Source organism: Schistocerca cancellata, chromosome 3 (assembly GCF_023864275.1).
Source record: "Schistocerca cancellata isolate TAMUIC-IGC-003103 chromosome 3, iqSchCanc2.1, whole genome shotgun sequence".
NCBI lineage: Eukaryota > Metazoa > Arthropoda > Insecta > Orthoptera > Acrididae > Schistocerca > Schistocerca cancellata.
Window position 1 is genome coordinate 232,939,455 of NC_064628.1, and position 22,912 is coordinate 232,962,366.

General features: G+C 44.0%; 1 protein-coding gene across 1 annotated transcript in view; it reads right to left on the reverse strand.

The window, feature by feature from the left end:
- The window catches only part of LOC126174871 (dual oxidase), a 557,146-nt gene that overhangs the window by 296,493 nt on the left and 237,741 nt on the right, over positions 1-22,912 (reverse strand). The window contains exon 2 of the mRNA XM_049921282.1: positions 9,531-9,614. Coding sequence (XP_049777239.1) covers positions 9,531-9,614 — 84 coding nt within the window. The remainder of the gene's footprint in view (positions 1-9,530; positions 9,615-22,912) is intronic.

Consider the following 22,912-nt stretch of genomic DNA (forward strand, 5'->3'; position numbering starts at 1 on the left):
TGTATCGAACGCCTTGCGGAAGTCAAGAAACACGGCATCTACCTGCGAACCCGTGTCTATGGCCCTCTGAGTCTCGTGGACGAATAGCGCGAGCTGGGTTTCACACGACCGTCTTTTTCGAAACTCATGCTGATTCCTACAGAGTAGATTTCTAGTCTCCAGAAAAGTCATTATACTCGAACATAATACGTGTTCCAAAATTCTACAACTGATCGACATTAGAGATATAGGTCTATAGTTCTGCACATCTGTTCGACGTCCCTTCTTGAAAACGGGGATGACCTGTGCCCTTTTCCAATCTTTTGGAACGCTACGCTTTTCTAGAGACCTACGGTACACCGCTGCAAGAAGGGGGGCAAGTTCCTTCGCGTACACTGTGTAAAATCGAACTGGTATCCCATCAGGTCCAGCGGCCTTTCCTCTTTTGAGCGATTTTAATTGCTTCTGTATCCCTCTGTCGTCTATTTCGATATCTACCATTTTGTCATCTGTGCGACAATCTAGAGAAGGAACTACAGTGCAGTCTTCCTCTGTGAAACAGCTTTGGGAAAAAACATTTAGTATTTCGGCCTTTAGTCTGTCATCCTCTGTTTCAGTACCATTTTGGTCACAGAGTGTATGGACATTTTGTTTTGATCCACCTACCGCTTTGACATAAGACAAAAATTTCTTAGGATTTTCTGCCAAGTCAGTACATAGAACTTTACTTTCGAATGCATTGAACGCCTCTCGCATAGCCCTCCTCACACTACATTTCGCTTCGCGTAATTTTTGTTTGTCTGCAAGGCTTTGGCTATGTTTATGTTTGCTGTGAAGTTCCCTTTGCTTCCGCAGCAGTTTTCTAATTCGGTTGTTGTACCACGGTGGCTCTTTTCCATCTCTTACGATCTTGCTTGGCACATACTCATCTAACGCATATTGTACGATGGTTTTGAACTTTGTCCACTGATCCTCAACACTATCTGTACTTGAGACAAAACTTTTGTGTTGAGCCGTCAGGTGCTCTGTAATCTGCTTTTTGTCACTTTTGCTAAACAGAGAAATCTTCTTACCTTTTTTAATATTTCTATTTACGGCTGAAATCACCGACGCAGTAACCGCTTTATAATCGCTGATTCCCTGTTCTGCGTTAACTGTTTCAAATAGTTCGGGTCTGTTTGTCACCAGAAGATCTAATATGTTATCGCCACGAGTCGGTTGTCTGTTTAACTGCTCAAGGTAGTTTTCAGATAAAGCACTTAAAAAAATTTCACTGTATTCTTTGTCCCTGCCACCCGTTATGAACGTTTGTGTCTCCCAGTCTATATCAGGCAAATTAAAGTCTCCACCCAGAACTATAACATGGTGGGGAAATCTACTCGAAATATTTTCCAAATTATCCTTCAGGTGCTCAGCCACAACAGCTGCTGAGCCAGGGGGCCTATGCACTAGAACTACGGCTTTTTCGTCGATTGGAAGAAGCTGAAAGAGAGCTTTCTTGGCGTCAAGATAATCCTCCGCCCCATTGGTGTAAACAGCACACAATTGGTTAAACATCATACCCTTTCGCTGTATTGGCCACAAGGGACCACCAGATAACAGTTTTGCATGGCCTCCACGTTTACCTGATCTGACGCGTGCGATTTTTTACCTTTGGGGGGTTCATGAAAGAACATGTGTACGTGCCTCCGCTACTAGCTGAACCTAGCCGACCTAAGAGACGAGAGTGAAACAATTTTTGCAACAATTATTCTACTGATCAAGACTGGCGAAGAACTCGCCTGTCAGCTCGATGAATGCCGTGTGACGAATGGTGCTCACACTGAACTTTTGTAAGAAAAACTATCTGAGCTGCTCTTCCATTTGACGTATTATTTATGATTGTAACTTGAATGTAATAAATGCTACAAATTTTTAAAATCCCGATTTTTATTTTGAAACACTCGGTAAAACGAGGTAATATTTTCAGGAATGAGGACATCACACGAACCGTAACAAAACTGAATTCACTTACTTGCAACTGAATAATAGCCTAGTCAACTGTGAACTGCACATGTTTTTCGCGAGTAATCCGCTGGCCCCAGCAAATACGCATGGTACCTTGGAGCTATACTTGACCCTACGCTGTCATTTAGCACTAACAAAGACTGCAACTAAATTGAGTTCGGAATAATATTCTGTAAAAATTATGTGGTACAACACGGGGTACTGCTACTTCGACCTTACCATCATCTACTTTTGGCCTTGTCTACTCAGTGGCAGAATACTGCAACCCTACCTGGATAAAGAACTGTCAACGAAGCTGGTTGATACGAAACTAAATCTAAAAATGCGGGCTGTTAGTCTACGGACACCACCACGTCTACTCTGGTATTTTGGCTACTTGACTTGAGCTGCATTCCACCTGAGAAGAAAGAATAGGCTCCTGAGGGAATATAAGAAAATCTGTAACAACCAGCAGCTGCCAGTTCATGAGGACATGCTCCCCGAACAACAGACTCCGCTCCAGACATCCCCCACTTAGAACAGCTAGCAATCTGATAGACCATAACTTCAATTTCCACGAAGCTTGGACGAAAAAATATGACGGTAACACTCCACCATATCTCCATAGCTACCTCCAACCCAAAAATAAACCATGGGAACTTGATCTGCTCTATGGCATACACTCAACAGAATCCGGATTTACAGTGGGAGATGCGGTGACCTGCTGTAAAAATAGGGAAATACTAACACCGAGGAGTGCACTTGCGGCTTTACAAGACGGACTGTCGGACATGTTGTTAGAGAGTTCCCTCAAAAATCTCACCCTGGAAACCCCTCGGACTTCTTGGAAATCACAGCAGATGGGATCAGTTATATAAATTATATGTCTCTCAATTTCTAAATTATGTTGGTATTTTGTATGCACACTAGGCTCGAATTCTTATGGGAATCGGCGAAATGACGGGAATAATGAGGATAACTGGCAAGTGGCACTACCTTAGGCATTACCACTCGTTTCAGTGCAGACACGGTAATCTTATTTAATTCCTCACTGGTACATGAGAGAAGTTAGCTTGCACTACAATGGATGACACTTCGTGGTTTCTTAGACCTGTTGCTGGCGGTACATTAATCCAAATTTTGACCGTCAGATGACGTGTGCAATCCGCTCTCTATTGTTACCGGCACACACGACCGCTTCCGCCGGCATTTCAATTTTGTGTTGTGCTTCGTACGGGTCTGGTGGGTGTCTATTCAGCGCTGGTGAGTCACAAAACTTTACTCAGAGGTTAAATTGCTTTCCTTTCATCCCTGCTGGTGCATGGTTTATATAACCCCGTTTTTGGACGTTTCAGTGTTCGAAAAACCGCCCATCTGTCTTCGTGCGGATTCATGTGTGGCGCGCCACTAGGCCCGGACCGTTGGAGGTTCGAGTCCTCCCTCGGGCATGGGTGTGTGTGTTGTCCTTAGCGTAAGTTAGGTTAAGTTAGAGTAAGTAGTGTGTAAGCTTAGGGACCGATGACCTCAGCAGTTTGGTCCCAGAGGCTCTTACCACAAACTTACAAAATTTCCCGGACCGTTGTAAGTTTTGTAATGGAGGATTTGGAATGTCGGGTCATTAATACTATATATATTTCGTTCCATTTAACGGTGGTTTCCGCTCTTCCAATTGGAGATCTTCGTCCTTTTATGTAGTTCCTCCTCTGCAAGAGGCTTACTGACAGACCTAGGACGGAAGTAAATATTCTGTTGCATGTTACATAAGACGGACGCATTATTTTAAAACGGTTTAACCTAATTTAACCTGAGTTAGGCACCGTTTGTGAACTCACTCTTCAATGTATGTATAGTGATTTTTTCTAATAATTTTTGCTAGCTCTGTTTAGCTTTGATTATTTTAACCGTGTTAATAGGTGTTATTATTAATTTGTAATTTTACAGATGCATCTGGAAATGGGACCTATGTCCTGAAAACGGGTTGTGTTTTCCTCTTAGAAATCAATAATTTTTAAAACTGTAGAGGATTTCATCACTGATGATGAATAACAGTTGTGGATTTCTCGTCATGAAAAACGTGGAACTATTTCTTTATGCCTGTCAGTGTCTGCTAACAACCGAACACGTCTTTTAAGGAGGTTGTCCTATAAATTTCTTTTCTCCCCATTCGGTTCAGTACCTCGTAATTAATTATTCAGTCTACCGATCTAATCTTCAGAGCTATTCTGTAGGACTACATTTCAGCCTTCTACTCTCGTCTGAACCGTTTATTGCCCACGTTTCACTTTGGTGCACGGTTTCAATCCAGAAAAGATTTTCTTATGCTTAAATTTACATTAGATCTTAACGAATTCCTTATTTCAGAAATGATTTTCTAGTTACTGCTCTTCTGCGTTTTGTAGCCGGCCGGGGTGGCCGAGCGGTTCTAGGCGCTACAGTCTGGAGCTGCGCGACCGCTACGGTCGCAGGTTCGAATCCTGCCTCGGGCATGGATATGTGTGATGTCCTTAGGTTAGTTAGGTTTAAGCAGTTCTAAGTTCTAGGGGACTGATGACCTCAGCAGCTAAGTCCCATAGTGCTCAGAGCCATTTTTTTCTGCGTTTTGTATCCTCTCTACTTCAGTCATCATGTTATCTTGTTCCCCTAATAGCAAAACTCAATCTACTACTTTGAATGTGCATTCCCTAATGTAATTTCCTCAGCATCGCCTGATTTAATTCGATAACATTCGATTAGGGTACGTCGGGGAGAGTGGGACCACTTGATGAGACGGACCAGTGGCATATTTCAGAAATGCGCCGCTAGAGAACAGAGGAAGCTTCTGTTGTGAACGAACGCGGTGCAAAACTGGTGCTGTTCTTTTCATTTCAGTTCTGGAGAAGAATCGCGTTCTCTGGGCTGGTAAGCCGAAAAGTTTTATCACGTAGTTACGCAATTTATTATTAGTACTTTGTCTGCACAATATTGATACAGTTTTTTACTGTCAGCTTGACACAAGTTTAGACATGAAACTAAACTAAAATGCTCACTGAGTTCGCTACCTGCCGACAGAAGTGGGGGTGGGTCTAATCTCTCCTAGATAATCGAAAGCGATGGACCACCGTTAAAGTTAGCTTATGTGGTCATGGAAATTTAATTTATATTCTGAAAAGTAATGGGAGAATATGTGTATTTTCGTTGTTGACATTTTGCTGTTTCAGAAAAATACTTTAAGAGAGAACTGGGCCTAGTGAGCGAGGAAATGGACTAAAGATGGACTGATGAAATCCATGAATGCTGTGTGGGACAATTTAATAGGTGTCAATGCTGCAGGTAAAGCTTCCTGGATACCTAAAACAACCCTAAAAAGAAAACTGCAGTCAAACAACTATTCTAAGGCTAGTTTGGGATTTCACCCTCTACTGGTGATCGAGAATGAATTAAAGCTAAATGCTCATATTAAGAAACTGTAAGAGCGAGGTTTCACACCATGTGGAGACTGAATTAGCATGATAAATATAGCACATACTTTCAATACGAAAGAAGCTGGCTACGACTGGACATATTCAAAATGTAGTTACAAATCAAATGGCTCTGAGCACTATGGGACTTAACATCTGAGGTCATCAGTCCCCTAGAACTTAGAACTACTTAAACCTAACTAACCTAAGGACATCACACACATCATTGCCCGAGGCAGGATTCGAAACTGCGACCGTAGCGCTCGCGTGGTTCCACACTGAAGCGCCTAGAACAGTTCGGCCACACCGGCCGGCTGTAGTTACAAGAAAGGCAGTCGCTCGAGCAAAAGGAATGACTGAAGCCATTATAAAATAGTATTTCAAACTTCCTGAAACTGTGACGTATGAAAACGATTTGTTTGGCAATCCAGGTCAAGTCTACAACACATATGAAACCTATCCGCGACCGAAGTACAAACTTGGTAGTGGTATGGTAATCAGAGGCTCAAGAAATGTTACTTCGGTAACATCTGACGAAACAGGGGAAACAATCTCCTCCTTTGTTATGTCTATAGCGAAGGCACATTTGTTCCGCCCTTTTCTATAACGATGGGGAAAAACCTGAAGCAAGAATTCGTGGATGGAATGTTAACTGGTGCAATTGTAAGATCGTCCTACTAGTCTGTATAAATAACCGTATTTTCCTGGATTGGTTAAACACCAATTTCAATCTCAAGAAACCAACCAGAAAAGTAATGCTTTTACGTAATGGATACAGTCTCACACAAGATGTTTGGAAACGTTAGAGTTTGCAGAGGAACAAGGGATTATTTCAATGAGTCTACCTCAACATACATCCCACTGGTTGAAACCCCTGGAGCGCACATTTTTTAAAACTGAAAATCTATATTTACAGCGCCTGCAACACTATCATGATGAATAATCCAGCCAGGAAAATTAACCCTTTTCAATTTGAAAACTTCTGTATGCAGCATGGGCTAAATCAGCCACCTTTGAAAATCGTGGAAGTGGCTTCACGGCATATGGAACAATCTCTTTCAATATGGCCACAGTCCCAGACTATATTTTTTTGTCAGAAGGTGCATATGTGCCAACAAATGGAAGAGCAGAATCTCAGACACAGTCCAACTAGCCACTTCGAAGCTCATCAAATGACCTAGTGACCCCAAGCACATCAAAAGAGCAGAGTTATCTGTACAACTCAACAACTTGGGATTCCACTTCTACTAAACCTCAAACTTCTAATATTATGACTTGAAAACTGACTGCTCCTAAGCCAACACCGACAAAATTTTGGACGAAATATTAACCTGTTCCTTCTGTTGATAAAACCACGAATTGTAAGAAGGAGACAAGAACTGAATCCAAAGTGATAAACTCTGCTGAAAATATAGAAACCGCGAAGAAAAAGAAAAAGCTACAACAATGAAGACTTTGTAGAAGATTACGAAAGTAGCTTTGATGAATGGGATGAAGATGAATGTGCTGGGTGTGGTGAAATCTGTTACGAAACTAGTAAAAAAAAATACTATTGAATTCTGTCTGTTTCCTGTTCATGATTGTCATATAAGTGTTGTTCAACATTTGGTAACAAGTGTACTTACTGCGGTAAGAGAAAGACGGACTAAATCTTGAGCAAAACCAACAACAGGTTTTGGACTAAAATATCTAACAGTATAATTCTGTATTCATTATCACGTTATTCCAAATAAGCAACACGCACTTTCAGTAGACTAATTTCGTCATATATAGCCATTTTTACTCTTATCAGCCGGAACATTATGAGCACCTACCTAACAGCCGGTATGTCCACCTGACACGGATAACAGCGGCGACGCGTCGTGGCATGGAAGCAATGAGGCCTTGTTAGGTCGCCGGAGGGAGTTGGCACCACATCTGCAAACCCCCTGTAGATTACGGGGAGGAGGCGACGAATTCCGATATCACGTTCAATCCCATTCCAGATGTGGTCGATCGTGTTCAGATTTGGCTGGTTGTCGGGCCAGCTCATCAAATGGAACTCACCACTGTGTACCTCGAACCACTCCATCAGACACCTGGCCTTGAGACATGGCGCGTTGTCTAGTCTTTGAAAAAAACTACTGCTGTCGGGAAACATTATCGTCATGAAGGGGCGTACGTGGTTTGCAACGAGTGAACTTGGTCGTCTTGGTGCCTCGCACAAATTCCGATGGACCCGTGGATGTCCGCGTAAATATTCCCCAGAGCACAATGGAGAGGCCACCAGCTTGTCTCTGTCCCGCAGTACAGGTATCAAGGAGCTGTTGCCGTGGAAAACGACGATTCGCTCTCTGCCGTCGGCATTATGAAGAAGGTGTCACTATTCATCAGGCCATGAAACCCTCTACCACTGCGCCAACAACCAATGCCGACGTTCAAGTGCCCATTTCATTCGCAGTTGTCAGTGTCGTGGTGTTAACATTGGCACATGGATGGATCGTCGGCTGCAGAGGCCCATCGTTAGGAGTGTTCGGTGCACCGAGTGTTCAGACACACTTGTACTTTGCCCAATATAAAGTCTGATGTTGGTTCTCCCACAATTCGCCACAAGTCCTGTTATACCAATCTGACCAGCTTCTGATCTGCCTCGTGATGACTGGGTGTTGTGTGATGTCCTTAGGTTAGTTAGGTTTAAGTAGTTCTAAGTTCTAGGGGACTGATGACCATAGATGTTAAGTCCCATAGTGCTGAGAGCCATTTTTTGAATCCGCTTAAGACGGCCGCCTAACTCCATGACCTTTGGGCGTGGTTTCACCTTGATTTCATCATATGTTGAAGACAGTCACCACAGAACTCCTCAAACACCGGAAAAGTCGTACAGTTTCCGAAATGCACGTGCCGAGCGTCCAGGCCCTAGGCCTTCACACACTGCCTATGATCGCTTTTCTCGTTCTACACACGGACAGCACGCTCACTGATACTGCATGCACCGTGTATGTGTCTGACTAGTAGTCACCTTGTCAGGTGACGCTGCTGCAGCCTGGACGCGTTTATGTCGATAGTAGGTTGGTGGCTGGAGGGTTTTTGGAGGGTTGTTGGGGTTGTCTGAGGGAGGAGACAAAACAGAGAGGTCATCGATCTCATCGGATTAGGGAAGGACGGGGAAGGAAGTCGCCAGCGCTCTTCCAACGGAATCATCCCGGCATTTGCCTGGAGCGATTTAGGGAAATCACTGGAAACCTAAATCAGGATGGCAGAGGCGGGATTGAACCGTAGTCCCCCGAATGTGAGTCCAGTATGCTAGCCACTGCGCCACCTCGCTCAGCGGGTCGGTTGTCATAATGTTCTGGCTGATCAGTGTATATGGTCCATCTTTCTCAGTACACTGGTCCATCTCGCCGTTTTATCTGTGAGTAAGATGGACCACTCATGTATGTTTTAATATTACCATATGTCATGTATTTTAAGTGGCAGTGCCTTATAACTATAGTATATTAAAATTTGTATAAGACTCTGGACGAAAATGCTGCCAGAAATAGAAAAAGGGTAAAAAAGCACACAAATTTTATGATGAAGAAAAAAACTGATCCAACTCTACCAGACTTACTCTACCTTCTGTTTATCCGAGAATGTGATGCCACAGCACATTAGTTAACGAAAACAGGAAAATTAAATTAATTTCGATATTTTCGTCTCCAAAATATATTTAACCTAACGCAAAAGCAACAGAACTTAGACGTTTGAAATCCATAGAACGTGACTCCCAGTTCAAATTCTTATCAATACAATTATCTAAGAATGTAGAATATTCTGTTTCATGTACTAATTTAATCCCATGATATATTTCTAATGGTGTGGTCAGACTTTGTGCAGTGCTGTGAATGGAATGTATTGTGTGTTAGCAAGGTTCAGGGACACTCCATTTGTAGAAAAACAGTTATTAATTTTCTAGAAGATACCACCTACGGTTTCAAATGTAGAAATTTTTCCGTTAGGGTTGACAAATTCGATTAGTGAGTAAAGGAAAAATCGTCGTCTTCAAACATTTATGACAAATCATGCACATAAAGGTAAAATTTCATTTAGCCAAATGCTCTGACCAGATGCTTTGAGACAAATAGATGATGAAGAGTTTCAGCGACTTACCGACAGCTCCCCAGTCGGGATGCGCGAGGTTGTTGAACCAGCCATCGTAGCGCTGCTTCTCGGTGAAGCTGTACAGCTGCTGCTCTGTAACAAGGGAGAGGCGCGCGTCAGTGCCGAGTGCCGCTGCCGCTGACGGAGCCAGTTCTTGCGTCCGCAGCGATTCCCTCTGCGGCGCCCGGACAGGCTGACATGAAAACTAGATTACTGCCGAGTTACTAACAAGCCTCTCGTGCTGGAGGTCAGAGCCACTACGAACACTCCGAGCGTCTGTTGTTATACAGTAACAACACTGTTCGCCGTTAAAACTGAAACATGAGATTTTACGTAATGCGCATATTAAAGTGTAGCTAAAACAATATACGAGTAAATATGCAGGTGATTCGTGGATGTACAGGGGGCGAAATTTAATACACGTAGCTGCCGTCTCTAAAAGCAACAGTGGCCCTACCTGCTTCGGAAAGGAGTCGAACTGAGTTCTGAAGACAGATATGGGTACGTCGTTCCATACTGCTTCTGCTCTTGGTAACCCATCACCAGTTGTCTCCAATGGGTGAATGACACTCTGAGTTGAGATTTTTGGACATTGTGTACTGAAAGGTCTGTATTCCTTACTTGCTAATGAATGTTGCATCGATTCGGTACGTCCTGGTTTAAGGTAGTTCTAATCACGGTTTTTATATCTGCTTTAGGTCCACAGTTTGTCCTCTGAAGATGTGACTATAATGTCAGGAAGTTCCATGATAACTAAATCATTTTTGCGTAGCTGTTGCGGTTTTCATCCGTCGAAACGTATTACCACAGTTGTGGTTGCCCTTTATACCAAGTGATTTGTAAGAAAAAGACATTGAGCAATGAGTGTATCCTCCGTTGTTGCTGAGTGCACAACTAATCTGGCGCCTTTCAACGCTACCGCATCGAGGGTCGCAGTGCTGGCAGTTCGGGCTGCTCCAGACGCCGTCGCACTGTCCGTGAGGGTGCTTGTCTTGCCGCAAACAAACCCATCTCGTAGCCCCAGGTACGCGACGTGGCTGTACGATCCTGCAGTGGAGCGAATGAAGTGTCTGTCCTCTCTGGTGTTAGTTACGTGTGGCCGATGAGAACCCGCCTAGTGTTATTGTTTTCCTCCAGAATCCGTCGACTCTACGCAAGACAGTCGAGTGATCGCGAACAACAGTTTCGCAGAATCAATAACAGCAATCTAGATTGGCTAAGAACCTAGACGTCGAATTCTGGAACCTGCTTTAATACGAGACACAACACGATCTTCTCCTATACAAACAACACTGAAATGAGAGAGTCAGTATGAAAGGTTTTCTTGTACACAGAAAGTAGACGGTGTTAATTCTAGATACTTTGTACAATTGCGCTTGAAACACTCGTCATTTGCATATCCAAGCCAGTGGCACACGTAATGTCCGATTGACGTTTGTTTACATTCCTTCTTCATAGTATTCATAGTATTACAATTTGCAATGCTGTGCTTCTCTCAAAAGCGTAACACCTAATACTGGGTGGCAATAATTACAGTGCAGCTACTCACAGAAGTCCACAGTGGGCTGTAATTATCGTATGGTAGCGAAACGTGGTAGTTATTCTGATGCGTTATGGCGGAACAGATGCACACTAAAATAAAAAAAAATCCAATCTTGGCCACCAGGTGCAAATCTAGTGCTGTGATTACAAGAAAGACGTACAGAAATGTTTGCATATGTAATGGATTAGGAATGGGACACTAGCAGAAAAGGTCAAACAAGGGAGAAAGGCATACTGTTGATTTTACTACACTATGTGATCAAAAGTATCCGGACAACCTGGCTAAAATGACTTACAAGTTCGTGGTGCCCTCCATCGGTAATGATGGAATTCAATATGGTGTTGGCCCACCCTTAGCCATGATGACAATTTCCACTCTCACTGGCATACGTCAAATCAGGTGCCGGAAAGTTTCTTGGGTTGTGGCAGCCTATTCTTCACGGAGTGCTGCACTGAGGAGAGGTATCGATGTCGGTCGGTGAGACCTGGCACGAAGTCGGCGTTCCAAAACATATCAAAGATGTTCTATCGGATTCAAGTCAGGACTCTGTGCAGGCCAGTCCGTTACAGGGATTTTATTGTCGTGTAACCACTCCGCCACAGGCCGTGCATTATGAACAGGTGCCCGATCGTGTTGAAAGGTGCAATCGCCATCCTCGAATTGCTCTTCAACAGTGGGAAGCAAGAAGGTGCTTAAAACATCAATGTAGGCATGTGCTGTGATAGCGCCACGCAAAACAACAACCCTCCATGATAAACACGACCACACCATAACACCACCGCCTTCGAATTTTACTGTTACCACTACGCACTCTCTCAGATGACGTTCACTTGGCATTCGCCACACTCACATCCTGCCATCGTATCGCCACATTGTGTACTGTGATTCGTCAATCAACACAACGTTTTTCCACTGTTCAATCGTCCGATGTTTACGCTCCTTAAACCAAACGTGGCGTCGTTGCCATTTACCGGCGTGGTGTGTGACTTATGAGGAGCCGCTCGACCATGAAATCCAAGTTTTCTCACCTCCGCCTAACTGTCGTAGTACTTGCAGTGGATCACATAGTGTATTAACTGCCGCTTACTCAATTTTTTCTATATGAGCACTGGAGACCTCAACGGGATGCTACATCCGTAAAACGACGTGATCGACAGTTGCTTTCAGCAGTTCCAGCGGAACTGATAACGGGCTTCAAATCAGGTAGAAACCGAACGTGTCTGTGGTGAACGCATTCTTTCAGGTATTCCCAGAGCCAAACGTGAAATGGATTGAGATCAGGTGATCTTGCAGGCCACGCATCTGGAAAACCTCTGGAGATAACACGTTCATGAAAGGTTATGTTAAGCAGGTCTTACACTGGGCAATCTGAAGACAATTGTTTCCACACAGCTGCACTCTTACAAACTAGGAATCACATGCTGTAGAAGAAGATCTCGATAACGTGCATACATCGCCGTGCACTTGACAGGTTCAAATGGTTCAAATGGCTCTGAGCACTATGGGACTCAACTGCTGTGGTCATCAGTCCCCTAGAACTTAGAACAAATTAAACCTAACTAACCTAAGGACATCACACACATCCATGCTCGAGGCAGGATTCGAACCTGCGACCGTAGCAGCAGCGCGGCTCCGGACTGGAGCGCCTAGAACCGCACGACCACCGCGGCCGGCTCACTTGACAGGCTCTCTGGGTGTATTCTCTTCAAAGGAGAACGGATCGAGGATAAAGGTGCTTGTGAATCCACACCACACTGTCACTTACGGCGACGGCAGTGTCTCTTCGTGCACAACAAGCGGTTTAACAATACCCCAAATTTGGCAGTTCTGCGGTCGTTCCTTGCTACACACATCAAAAAAAGTTTTGCATCGCCCCGGTTCTCAGAACTCCTGACGTTGACTGTGGATACTGTGTCACAGACACAGCCCCTTTCACTGTTCAGAGATGCCTCTAAACCCGCATAAAGATGTAAACAGCCATGCATGAGCAGCGCCTATTATACGGAGGAGGTCCGACAGCCGATCAGTTCCAGTCATTTCCCCTGATAGGAGGTAGACGGCTCGTGTTGTCTGTAATTCAACCATACCGCGGTTCGATCGCGTCCGCATTGTTACTTTGTGCCAGGTAAGGCTCTCAACAAGGGAAGTGTTCAGGCGTTTCGGAGTGAACGAAAGCGATGTTTTTCGGACGTGGAGGAGATACAGAGAGACAGGAACTGTCGATTACATGCCTCACTCAGGACGCCCAAGGGCTACTGCTGCTTTGGATGACCGCAACCTACGGATTATGGGCTCAGAGGAACCCTGACAGCAACGCCACCATGTTGAATAATGCGTTTCGTGCAGCCACAGGACGTCGTGTTACGACTCAAACGGTGCGCAATAAGCTGCATGACGAGCAACTTCACTCCCGACGTCCATGGCGAGGTCCGTCTTTGCAACCACGACACCATGTAGCGCGGTACAGATAGGTCGACAACATGCTGAATGGGCCACTGAGGATTGGCATCACGTTCTCTTCACTGATGAGTGTCGCAGATGCCTCCAACCAGACAATCGTCGGAGACGTGTTTGGAGGCAACCCGGTCAGGCTGAACGTCTTAGGCACACTGTCCAGCGAGTGCAGGAAGCTGTAGGTTCCCTGATGGTTTAGGGTGGCATTATGTGGGGCCGAAGTACGCCGCTGGTGATCGTGGAAGACGCCGTAACGGCTGTACGATATGTGATTGCCATCCTCCGACCGATAGTGCAACCACATCGGCAGCATATTGGCGAGGCATTCGTCTTCGTGGACGACAATTCGCGCCCCCATCGTGCACATCTTGTAAATGACTTCCTTCAGGATAACGACATCGTTCGACTAGAGTGGCCAGCATGTTCTCCAGACATGAACCCTATCGAACATTCCTGGGATAGACTGAAAACGGCTGTTTATGGATGAAGTGACCCACCAACCACTCTGAGGGATGTACGCCGAATCGCTGTTGAGGAGTGGGACAATCTGGACCAACAGTGTCTTGATGAACTTGTGGACAGTACGCCAAGACGAATTCAGGCATGCATCAATGCAAGAGGACGTGCTACTGGGTATTAACACCGAGTGTGTGCAGCAATCTGGATCACCACCTCTGAAGATCTCGCTGTATTGTGGTACAACGCGCAATGTTTGGTTTTCATAGGGCGGAAATGACGTTTATGTTGATCTCTATTCCAATTTTCTGTACACGTTTCGGAAATCTCGGAAACGAGGTGATGTAAAACTTTTTTTCGTGTGTGTGTATTACTCCACCTCATGTCGTCAAATTAGATCCGTGCCAGAAATCGAAAACCAAATTCAGAACGTTGCTGCAGACGTGGCGAATCTCGAGTTGGTCCCAATGTAGTGTTGCTGGTTGCATACTTTCAGCAGTACTTTACACGTTTCAAGCCATTTCTCGTATATGGTTATGAATACCTATGTTCGTTATATCTCTCATGTTCGCCTCTTGAATCATATTTCACCATTATATTCACCTCGTCATTAACTACCACCAGGGTAGGATGCCTTCCTATTCCAGGTGCAACACCAAGCTCATCCATGTTTTCGAACTTCATTATCATGTTCTTTAAACCATTTAATAACATCGGGCCTCTCGTCAGATATTTCCGTCAGTGATATTCTCTCAATGCAACACTGTAATTGTTGGCCTTCACATAAAAGAGTTTCACTAACAGCGAGAGCATGGTCTCTTTACTCGACAACTATGCCATTCACTGGCGTTTTGGCTTGTCAAATGATAGTGTGGGTGTCATAGCGCCATACAAATTGTGTACAGCGCCAAATTTGCACCTAGTGGCACTAATTGGAACTCATTTTTCCATCGTAAATAGGTTTCGCATTAAGAAATTAGCATATCTACCAATTTTCGCTGCCATACGATAATTACAGCCCCACACTGGACCTCTGTGAGCAGCTGCACTTTAATTATAACCATCCGGTATTTTTCAAAATCTCTGATGAACTGTTTTTGAGAAGTCGGTACTGTAGTGCACATACAGTAGTGGCAGATTCAAATGTATTCAGGTTGGCCACTTCAGCTTCACTCTTTAGCCCGTTACCGAGGCCCGGGATCGTTTTACACAATTAGGCCGAATGGCGCAACGTGTAGCACACTCGTATGACTTTCGCTACCGATGCAGAAATTGCGAAAATTGCACATTCAGGCAGGTAGAGTGCCGTTCAGAGTTTAGAACGTCGCAGCTGGCAGCTTCTGCGCATGTCATTACACGCAATAACACGACGTCGGACTCTGGTTGCAGCATAGGTGTGACTGTTGTTGCGTGTCAAGGCTACGTTCTCAATACCGATTATGCGCAATAAAGGAATCCAGATGCGTCATTGTATATTATTTTTAATGAGCAGTATTTCAGTGGGCAGTATTAATATTTATTTTTTCTGTTGGATGTGTGCTTCTGGGAATGGTTACTCATCGCCAGGTGCATTCCCACGTGCGTACAACGATTGTGTCCTATAGTAAATAGTTATAGGATTTCGTTTACAACCGTAGGACACAGGCGTAAGCATGAATATAAACGTCTCATCACAGGAGACCGTTTGCGAAGCATGAACCAAAATAGCCACCGATTAAAATTATAAAGAGCACCCTCAGTCCCTCTCTTACATCGGACAAAGACTTCACACATACAGTGCCTTTTTTACATCATGGTCTCCTAAGAAACAACAATTTTAATAGGACAAATAGTATTAAAATTATTTACGTGTCTGAGGTGGCAATGTGAGTGATAATACTGACTATGAACTAACAAAGTTAATGCTGGCAGTGCTTGCACTACTGCAGCTGCTGCCACTAATAGTAATAATAGTAGTAATAATGACAATAATAATGAAAAAAACAACATTAGTGATAGTGGCAGACATAAAAAGAATTTATAGTGTACAAGATAGATGTTTTCAGATGTGTAGAGTTCTGGGAAAAGGAAATTTAAGGAGACTGCGCCAGCTAAGAATACTACGAAGAGAACTCGTTGAGAGGAAGGATGTGCAAGGATAACGTGTGCGTACAGGGGCATGGTAATCCTTATTGTTGCTTTTGCTTTAGTAAATCCGCCATTAACTGTCTTCTGAAGCCGGAGATGTTATTTACTTCTCTAATATAATGCGGGACGTAATTCCAGTCCGGATCCTGCTACTGACAAGGACTTTGAGAAAGTGGCTGAATGATGGAGAGAGACAGAAATGATTTTCATCTGATGGTAGTAGGTGTTTCTGCCATAATGTTCAGAAAAGAGCGCGAAGGTCGACGGGAGGTATGAGGGACACTGTTTGTTGATGAGACAATAGAGAACACAGCTTATGGAAATCTCTGAGCTTGTCTGCACGCAGCCAAGATAGCTGTACATATGATGATGAAATATGACCAAAGTGTCGAAAATCAGAGATATGCTGAACACAGGCATTCATAGCCATCGATAAGAAATGGCTTAAAATGTGTAGAGTCCTGCTGAAAGCGTGCAACCAGCAATATTACAATGGAACCAGTTCGTTCTTAACTTGGCCCGAAGAAGGTTTCTACCTTCGAGAGACGTTGGAGCACCTTGTAACAGTGGCTCGGAAGAGTAAGGAAGAAAGTGACGTCTAATGGAATTTAGTTCGCGCTATATTCGGACGAGTTATCGTGGCGAGTTACAGTTTGAAAGCTGCGTTCCAGCGCAGTCTCTTTGCAGTGAAAAAACCGTGCTGATCGCAATTTTGCTGCTCCCGAAAGACGTAGGCACTAGCGACTGTTGTCAATTTAATCTAAGATCATCAGGGTACAAAGTTTTCTTATATCATAAAATACAACCAGCCCTTCATGACAAAAATATTATGTGATATTTCCTGACAGAAAATGTGCCATCTCGCGTAAACAGGCCAGTGAAAGTACTCTTTACTAACGTGAACGAATTTCACACATTTCACTGCGCTTTTACAGCACGGAGAGAGAACTATAGACATTAATTTACCGCTACAATGATCGCAGAAGCAAGGAATAGGAGACAACAGAAAATTTTGTATTATTTTAGAATGGAACTTAACCCTAGATTTCTAAAACATCGTAAAATTTATGATTGCAGTTCGTATCTCTTCTCGGTTCCCGCCCACCTGGACACATGAGCAAAACGCACTCTTGAGTAGCTTCCCGGCAAATATTGTTGTTAACAATGGTTGAATCATTTATTGGCAGTTTTATGACACAGGTCTATTGTAAATATTACGAATTTTACAGAGGAAATTTTTTTTATTTTATTGTGAAAAATAAATACTACAGTTGCTGAAAATTACACCCATGAATAAAATAATTTTACGAATGTTTGGTTTTTTAATTATAGCTTAGAATTTACCTTAGTGTGGCATCTTAGATGAAATATCAAGCGTCACAGTTAGAAGAGTGTTATATAGTGTTGACGCTCTTTAGTGCTAATCTTGACTCCTGCTACTGAAATTACGCAATATGGATGGTGCTGAGTTTGGTTTTGACATTAACATGTCAGGTGATTTCCTTCGGGCACTTCACGTGAGCAGCAGCAGCAGAAGAACCTACAACTACCTTAAGGGAGAAAAATATGCTCCTTTTGTCCTTCGAACAAATTAAGAATGATAACATTTTGTGACCACTGCTCAACAGCAACTTGTACGGAACACTGAGCTAGGTCGTGCTTAGATTCTAATAATATTGTCTAAAGTAGAAGACTCTACTCACTTTGTGTCTAAAATATTCTTGGAGTTATCGCCCTAGTGCATAAAATTAATTACGGTTCTTTTCCAATAACATTTTGAGCAATACAGTTGCCATTATAGGGCATAAAACATGACGTTTCGTTCTTATTTTGTACATAACATATCACTGGAGATCTAGTATTTGTAATTAACCAGTGCATAACACATAAATTATGAATTCCTTTGAATAAAATTTGGAACAGTAAAATTAATGATGATTTAGTAGCAGTGTAACATTTCACAATTTAGGGTTGATTGGGGTTGTAAATTGTTTGAAGTACTCTTATCTCCTGCTTAAGTAAATTGCTGAGTCAGCTACTTTGCAGACTGCGGTGCAACTACTTTATTCGCTCTAGTTGGAGAACTTCTCGTCCAGATGAAAAGGAAGATTAGTGTTTAACGGCCTGCTGGCACAATGAGGTCATTAGAGACAGAGCACAAACTCGGATTAGTGAAGAGAGGGAAGGAAACCGACTGTGTCCCTTCAAAGAACCACCCCGGCATTTGCCTTAAACGATGTGGGAAAATCATGAAACCTAATATCGGGATGGTCGGATGGAGACTTGAAGCATCGTCCGCCAAAATGTGAGTCGAGGACGCTAACCACTGCGCCACCTCGCTCGCTATGTCTCAGCTATATGCGTTATATGTGCTCTACGACCAAGGTGTCAATCGCCCTGAAGCGTCCTCCATCCATTGAACACGTAAATCGTAGCTTACACAGATACTACACTACTGGCCATTAAAATTGCTACACCACGAAGATGACATGCTACAGACGCGAAACTTAACCGACAGGAAGAAGATGCTGTGATATGCAAATGATTAGCTTTTCAGAGCATCCACACAAGATTGGCGCCGGTGGCGACATCTACAACGTGCTGGCATGAGGAAAGTTTCCAACCGATTTCTCATACACAAACAGCAGTTGAGCGGCGTTGCCTGGTGAAACGTTGTTGTGATGCCTCGTGTACGGAGGAGAAATGCGTACCATCACGTTTCCGACTTTGATAAAGGTCGGATTGTAGCCTATCGCGATTGCGGTTTGTCGTATCGCGACATTGCTGCTCGCGTTGGTCGAGATCCAATGACTGTTAGCAGAATATGGAATCGGTGGGTTCAGGAAGGGAATACGGAACGTCGTGCTGGATCCCAACTGCCTTGTATCACTAGCAGGCGAGATGACAGGTATCTTATGCGCATGGCTGTAACGGGTCGTGCAGTCACGTCTCGATCCCTGAGTCAACATATGGGGACGTTTGGAAGACAACAACCATCTGCACGAACAGTTCGACGACGTTTGCAGCAGCATGAACTTTCAGCTCGGAGACCATGGCTGCGGTTACACTTGACGCTGCATCACAGACAGGAGCGCCTGCGACGGTGTACTCAACGGCGAACCTGGGTGCACTAATGGCAAAACGTCGTTTTTTCGGGTGAATCCAGGTTCTGTTTACAGCATCATGTTGGTCGCACCCGTGTTTGGCGACATCGCGGTGAACGCACATTGGAAGCGTGTATTTGTCATCGCCATACTGGCGTATCTCCCGACGTGATGGTATGTGGTGCCATTGGTTACACGTCTCGATCACCTCTTGTTCACATTGACGGCACTTTGAACAGTGGACGTTACATTTTAGATGTGTTACGACCCGTGGCTCTACCCTTAATTCGATCCTACATTTCAGCAGGATAATGCACGACCGCATGTTGCAGATCCTGTACGGGCCTTTCTGGATACAGAAAATGTTCGACTGTTGCCCTGAAGAACACATTCTCCAGATCTCTCATCAATTGAAAACGTCTGGTCAATGGTGGCCGAGCAACTGGCTCGTCACAATACGTGAGTCACTACTTTTGATGAACTGTGGTATCGTGTTGAAGCTGCATGGGCAGCTGTACCTGTAAACGCCTTCCAAGCTGTTTTTGATTCAATGCCCAGGTGTATCAAGGCTGTTATTACGGCCAGAGGTGGTTGTTCTGGGTACCGATTTCTCAGGATCTATGCACCCAAATTGCGTGAAAATGTAATCACACGTCAGTTCTAGTATAATATATTCGTCCAATGAATACCCGTTTATCATCTGCATTTCTTCTTGGTGTAGCAATTGTAATGGCCAGGAGTGTATTTAGAATAATCCTAAAAGTCATTAAAAGAAATCAGTTTGTAAATAACTCTCTTCCCAAGCGACGTGGGAATACTGTTCATGAATCTGGAAGCCTTATCAGTAAAAGACATAGGCAACATTTGTCAGCTGTTTTACTGATCAATGCAAAAGCGAAAATAAAGTGTTCAGTAAACTATTAGGAGGCCTTACAGGAAATATACTGCCCTACGAGGAAAATTTCGCTCTTGAAACTCCGAGAGCGTCCGTTCCACTAAACGTCAAGAAACTTGTGTCTCTCCGTATGCAACTAGCTTCAATGACCCTGACTTTGAAATAATAGAAAATCATTCATACATGAGTAAATACACTGTCCAATGAAAGTAACGTGATTACCTGTCAGAAGCCACCTTTCGGAGCACGGACTGCTGCGAGACGCGCAGGAAGAGAATCAGTGGGATTGTGGAAGATATCGAGAGGGATGACAAGCCATGCCGACTCCAGTTCCGTGGCGACCTGCGCTGGATTTCTCGGTTGAATATCCACGACGCAAACAGCCCGATCAAGAGTGACCCATAGATTATTGATTGAGTTTAAATCTAAGATAGTACGATGGCCAGGGGAGAACAGTAGATTCTTCCTGGTGCTCGCTGGGACTCTACGAGCTCTGTAGCACGTTGCATTGTCCTGCTGGTAGGTGCCATCGTGCCGAGGAAAAGCAAATTGCAGGTAGGGGTGGACGCAGTCCCCAAGGATAGATATATCGTGCGATCTAGAATGACGAGATCACCCAGGGAATGACACGATTACATTTCCCAGACCATACTGCTCCTTCCTATGTGCTGAACTCATGCGGCGATTGTTGCACCGTGTTTGCTTTCAGGCGTCTTATGCCATTGGACATAGAGCGCCACTAATCTTAAAAGGCCACATTTTGCCACTCAGTGGATGTTCAGTTGCGATACTGGAATGCAAATTCCAGCCTTGAACAGTGATCAGCACTGGTGCATGAACCAGGCGTCTGTTGCGGAGGCCCACACGCAGTAACGTTCGCTGAACGGTCGTTTTGGAGACACTGCTGGTAGCCCCTTGTTTCATCTGGGTGGTCAGTTGCTCAACAGTTGTACGTCTGTTCGCCCGTACGCATCCCCGCACCATTGTCCTCTCCTGTTATCTATGGCCCGTCGTGCAGCACTGTTGCCTCGGTGCCAGGTTTGGATAGCGCCATTTTTCCACACGCGGTACATTTTAACCACGGCGATACGCGAACTGTTTACGTTCTTAGTCGTTTCGGAAATTCTGCCACCAGTGGCCCGAAAGCCAATGATTATGCCGTTTTGGCAGTCAGATAAATCGCTCGGTTTCCGCAGTACGACAATGACTGTGCTGTTTTCCGCGTCCCCCCGACATGCTTTATATACTGCTAGTGGTAGTCTGTGCTCTCTGTGAGCGGTTATTGCACGTTGACGTCGAAGTGCTTTTCGCATTGCTGTAACTGGACAGTGTAGGACCCGTTGTTCTTGTCACTGGAGACTCGCGAATGGAGTAGGGCGGGGTGAAAGTGATAGATACTTACTACTATTAACTTTCCTCACAGATGGTACAATGCTTGCAGAGCTTAGATGGTTATCGAGACCTTAAACACTAACGGTATATTACTGTACTTTAAATCCAGAATGAGATTTTCACTCTGCAGCGGAGTGTGCGCTGATATGAAACTTCCTGGCGGATTAAAACTGTGTGCCGGACCGAGACTCGAACTCGTGACCTTTGCCTTTCGTGGGAAAGTGCTCCAGAGCCGGAGCCTAGCACTCTATCCACTAGACAATCATGATCACATATACCAATCTAATGAAACTAATTTTCTACGTATACCAAGTTACTGCCAAAGAGCACCAGTGAGCATATTATTTTATCTATGAAGTTTACTTCAGTCAATGCACACATAAATTGAGTAAATGTTGTGCCAGTCACAATCGACTAGTGATTATCAACGCCCCGTAAACATTTCTTAGCTGGCAGCTGCGTCAAAGCATGGTACGAGTCAACATATTTCTGAGTCTCCTTACGTTTATCGGCTATTGATAATCCCTAGTCAGATGAAACCTGTTTAATTAATCTGTTTCTGTGATCATTGACTGAAAGTTCATGAATAAATTTTTAGCTTGAATTAATATGTTGACTTAATTAGATTTAGTTTCTCCAACGCTACGTAGCATATCGTCCAACAGGTTTCCTAATGCGAATTCGATGAGCTGACAGGTTTTATCTTCCTCTAAGTTCATATGGAAGCATTGAAGACGCTTTGCAGATGTTCGTTTCCAGGTGTCACGAGGTATTCCTCTACTTCCGCGTCCATCCGGAGGTTTCCAAAACAGTGCTGATTTCGGAGTCTTCCATTCTCCAGGCGTAGAACATGCCCAGCAAGCATCAGTTTTCTTCCAGCAACGATTATATCCATACAGCGTAGACCAGTTTCTCTCAGCACTTCACCAATTAAAACGTGGTCGTGATAGATGATATAAAAAATTCGCTTCAAGCATCGCAGGTGAAAAACATTAAGCTTTTGTGCTGATTTTTCTTATATTTTCCAGGTTCACGCACATATATGGCCATCGGCTGGGTGACAGAGTACAGCCGCAGCTTGGTGGGCCTACGTATGGATTCTAATTGTCATATGGATCACATTCGTTGGAAAACTGCGCAAACTTTCCTAATTATAAGGTTGTCACATAGGAAAATCGGTCTTGTAGTACCTCTGTTGCATTGTCATTTGAGTAGATACATTTCCACTTTTATGAACGTTGTTTTTCTTTTATCTCTACCTATTTTAGTCCTACAGAACCGGCCATTCCATCCAGCTTGTCAGTCATAATTTGTGGACTTTTGGTGTTTCTGCCCAGACGAACGATGTCATGAGCAAAATCTAGATCGGTAAAACTAAATTTGTCATTCAAACGTATATGCACGTTGGAGTTGTCCATAG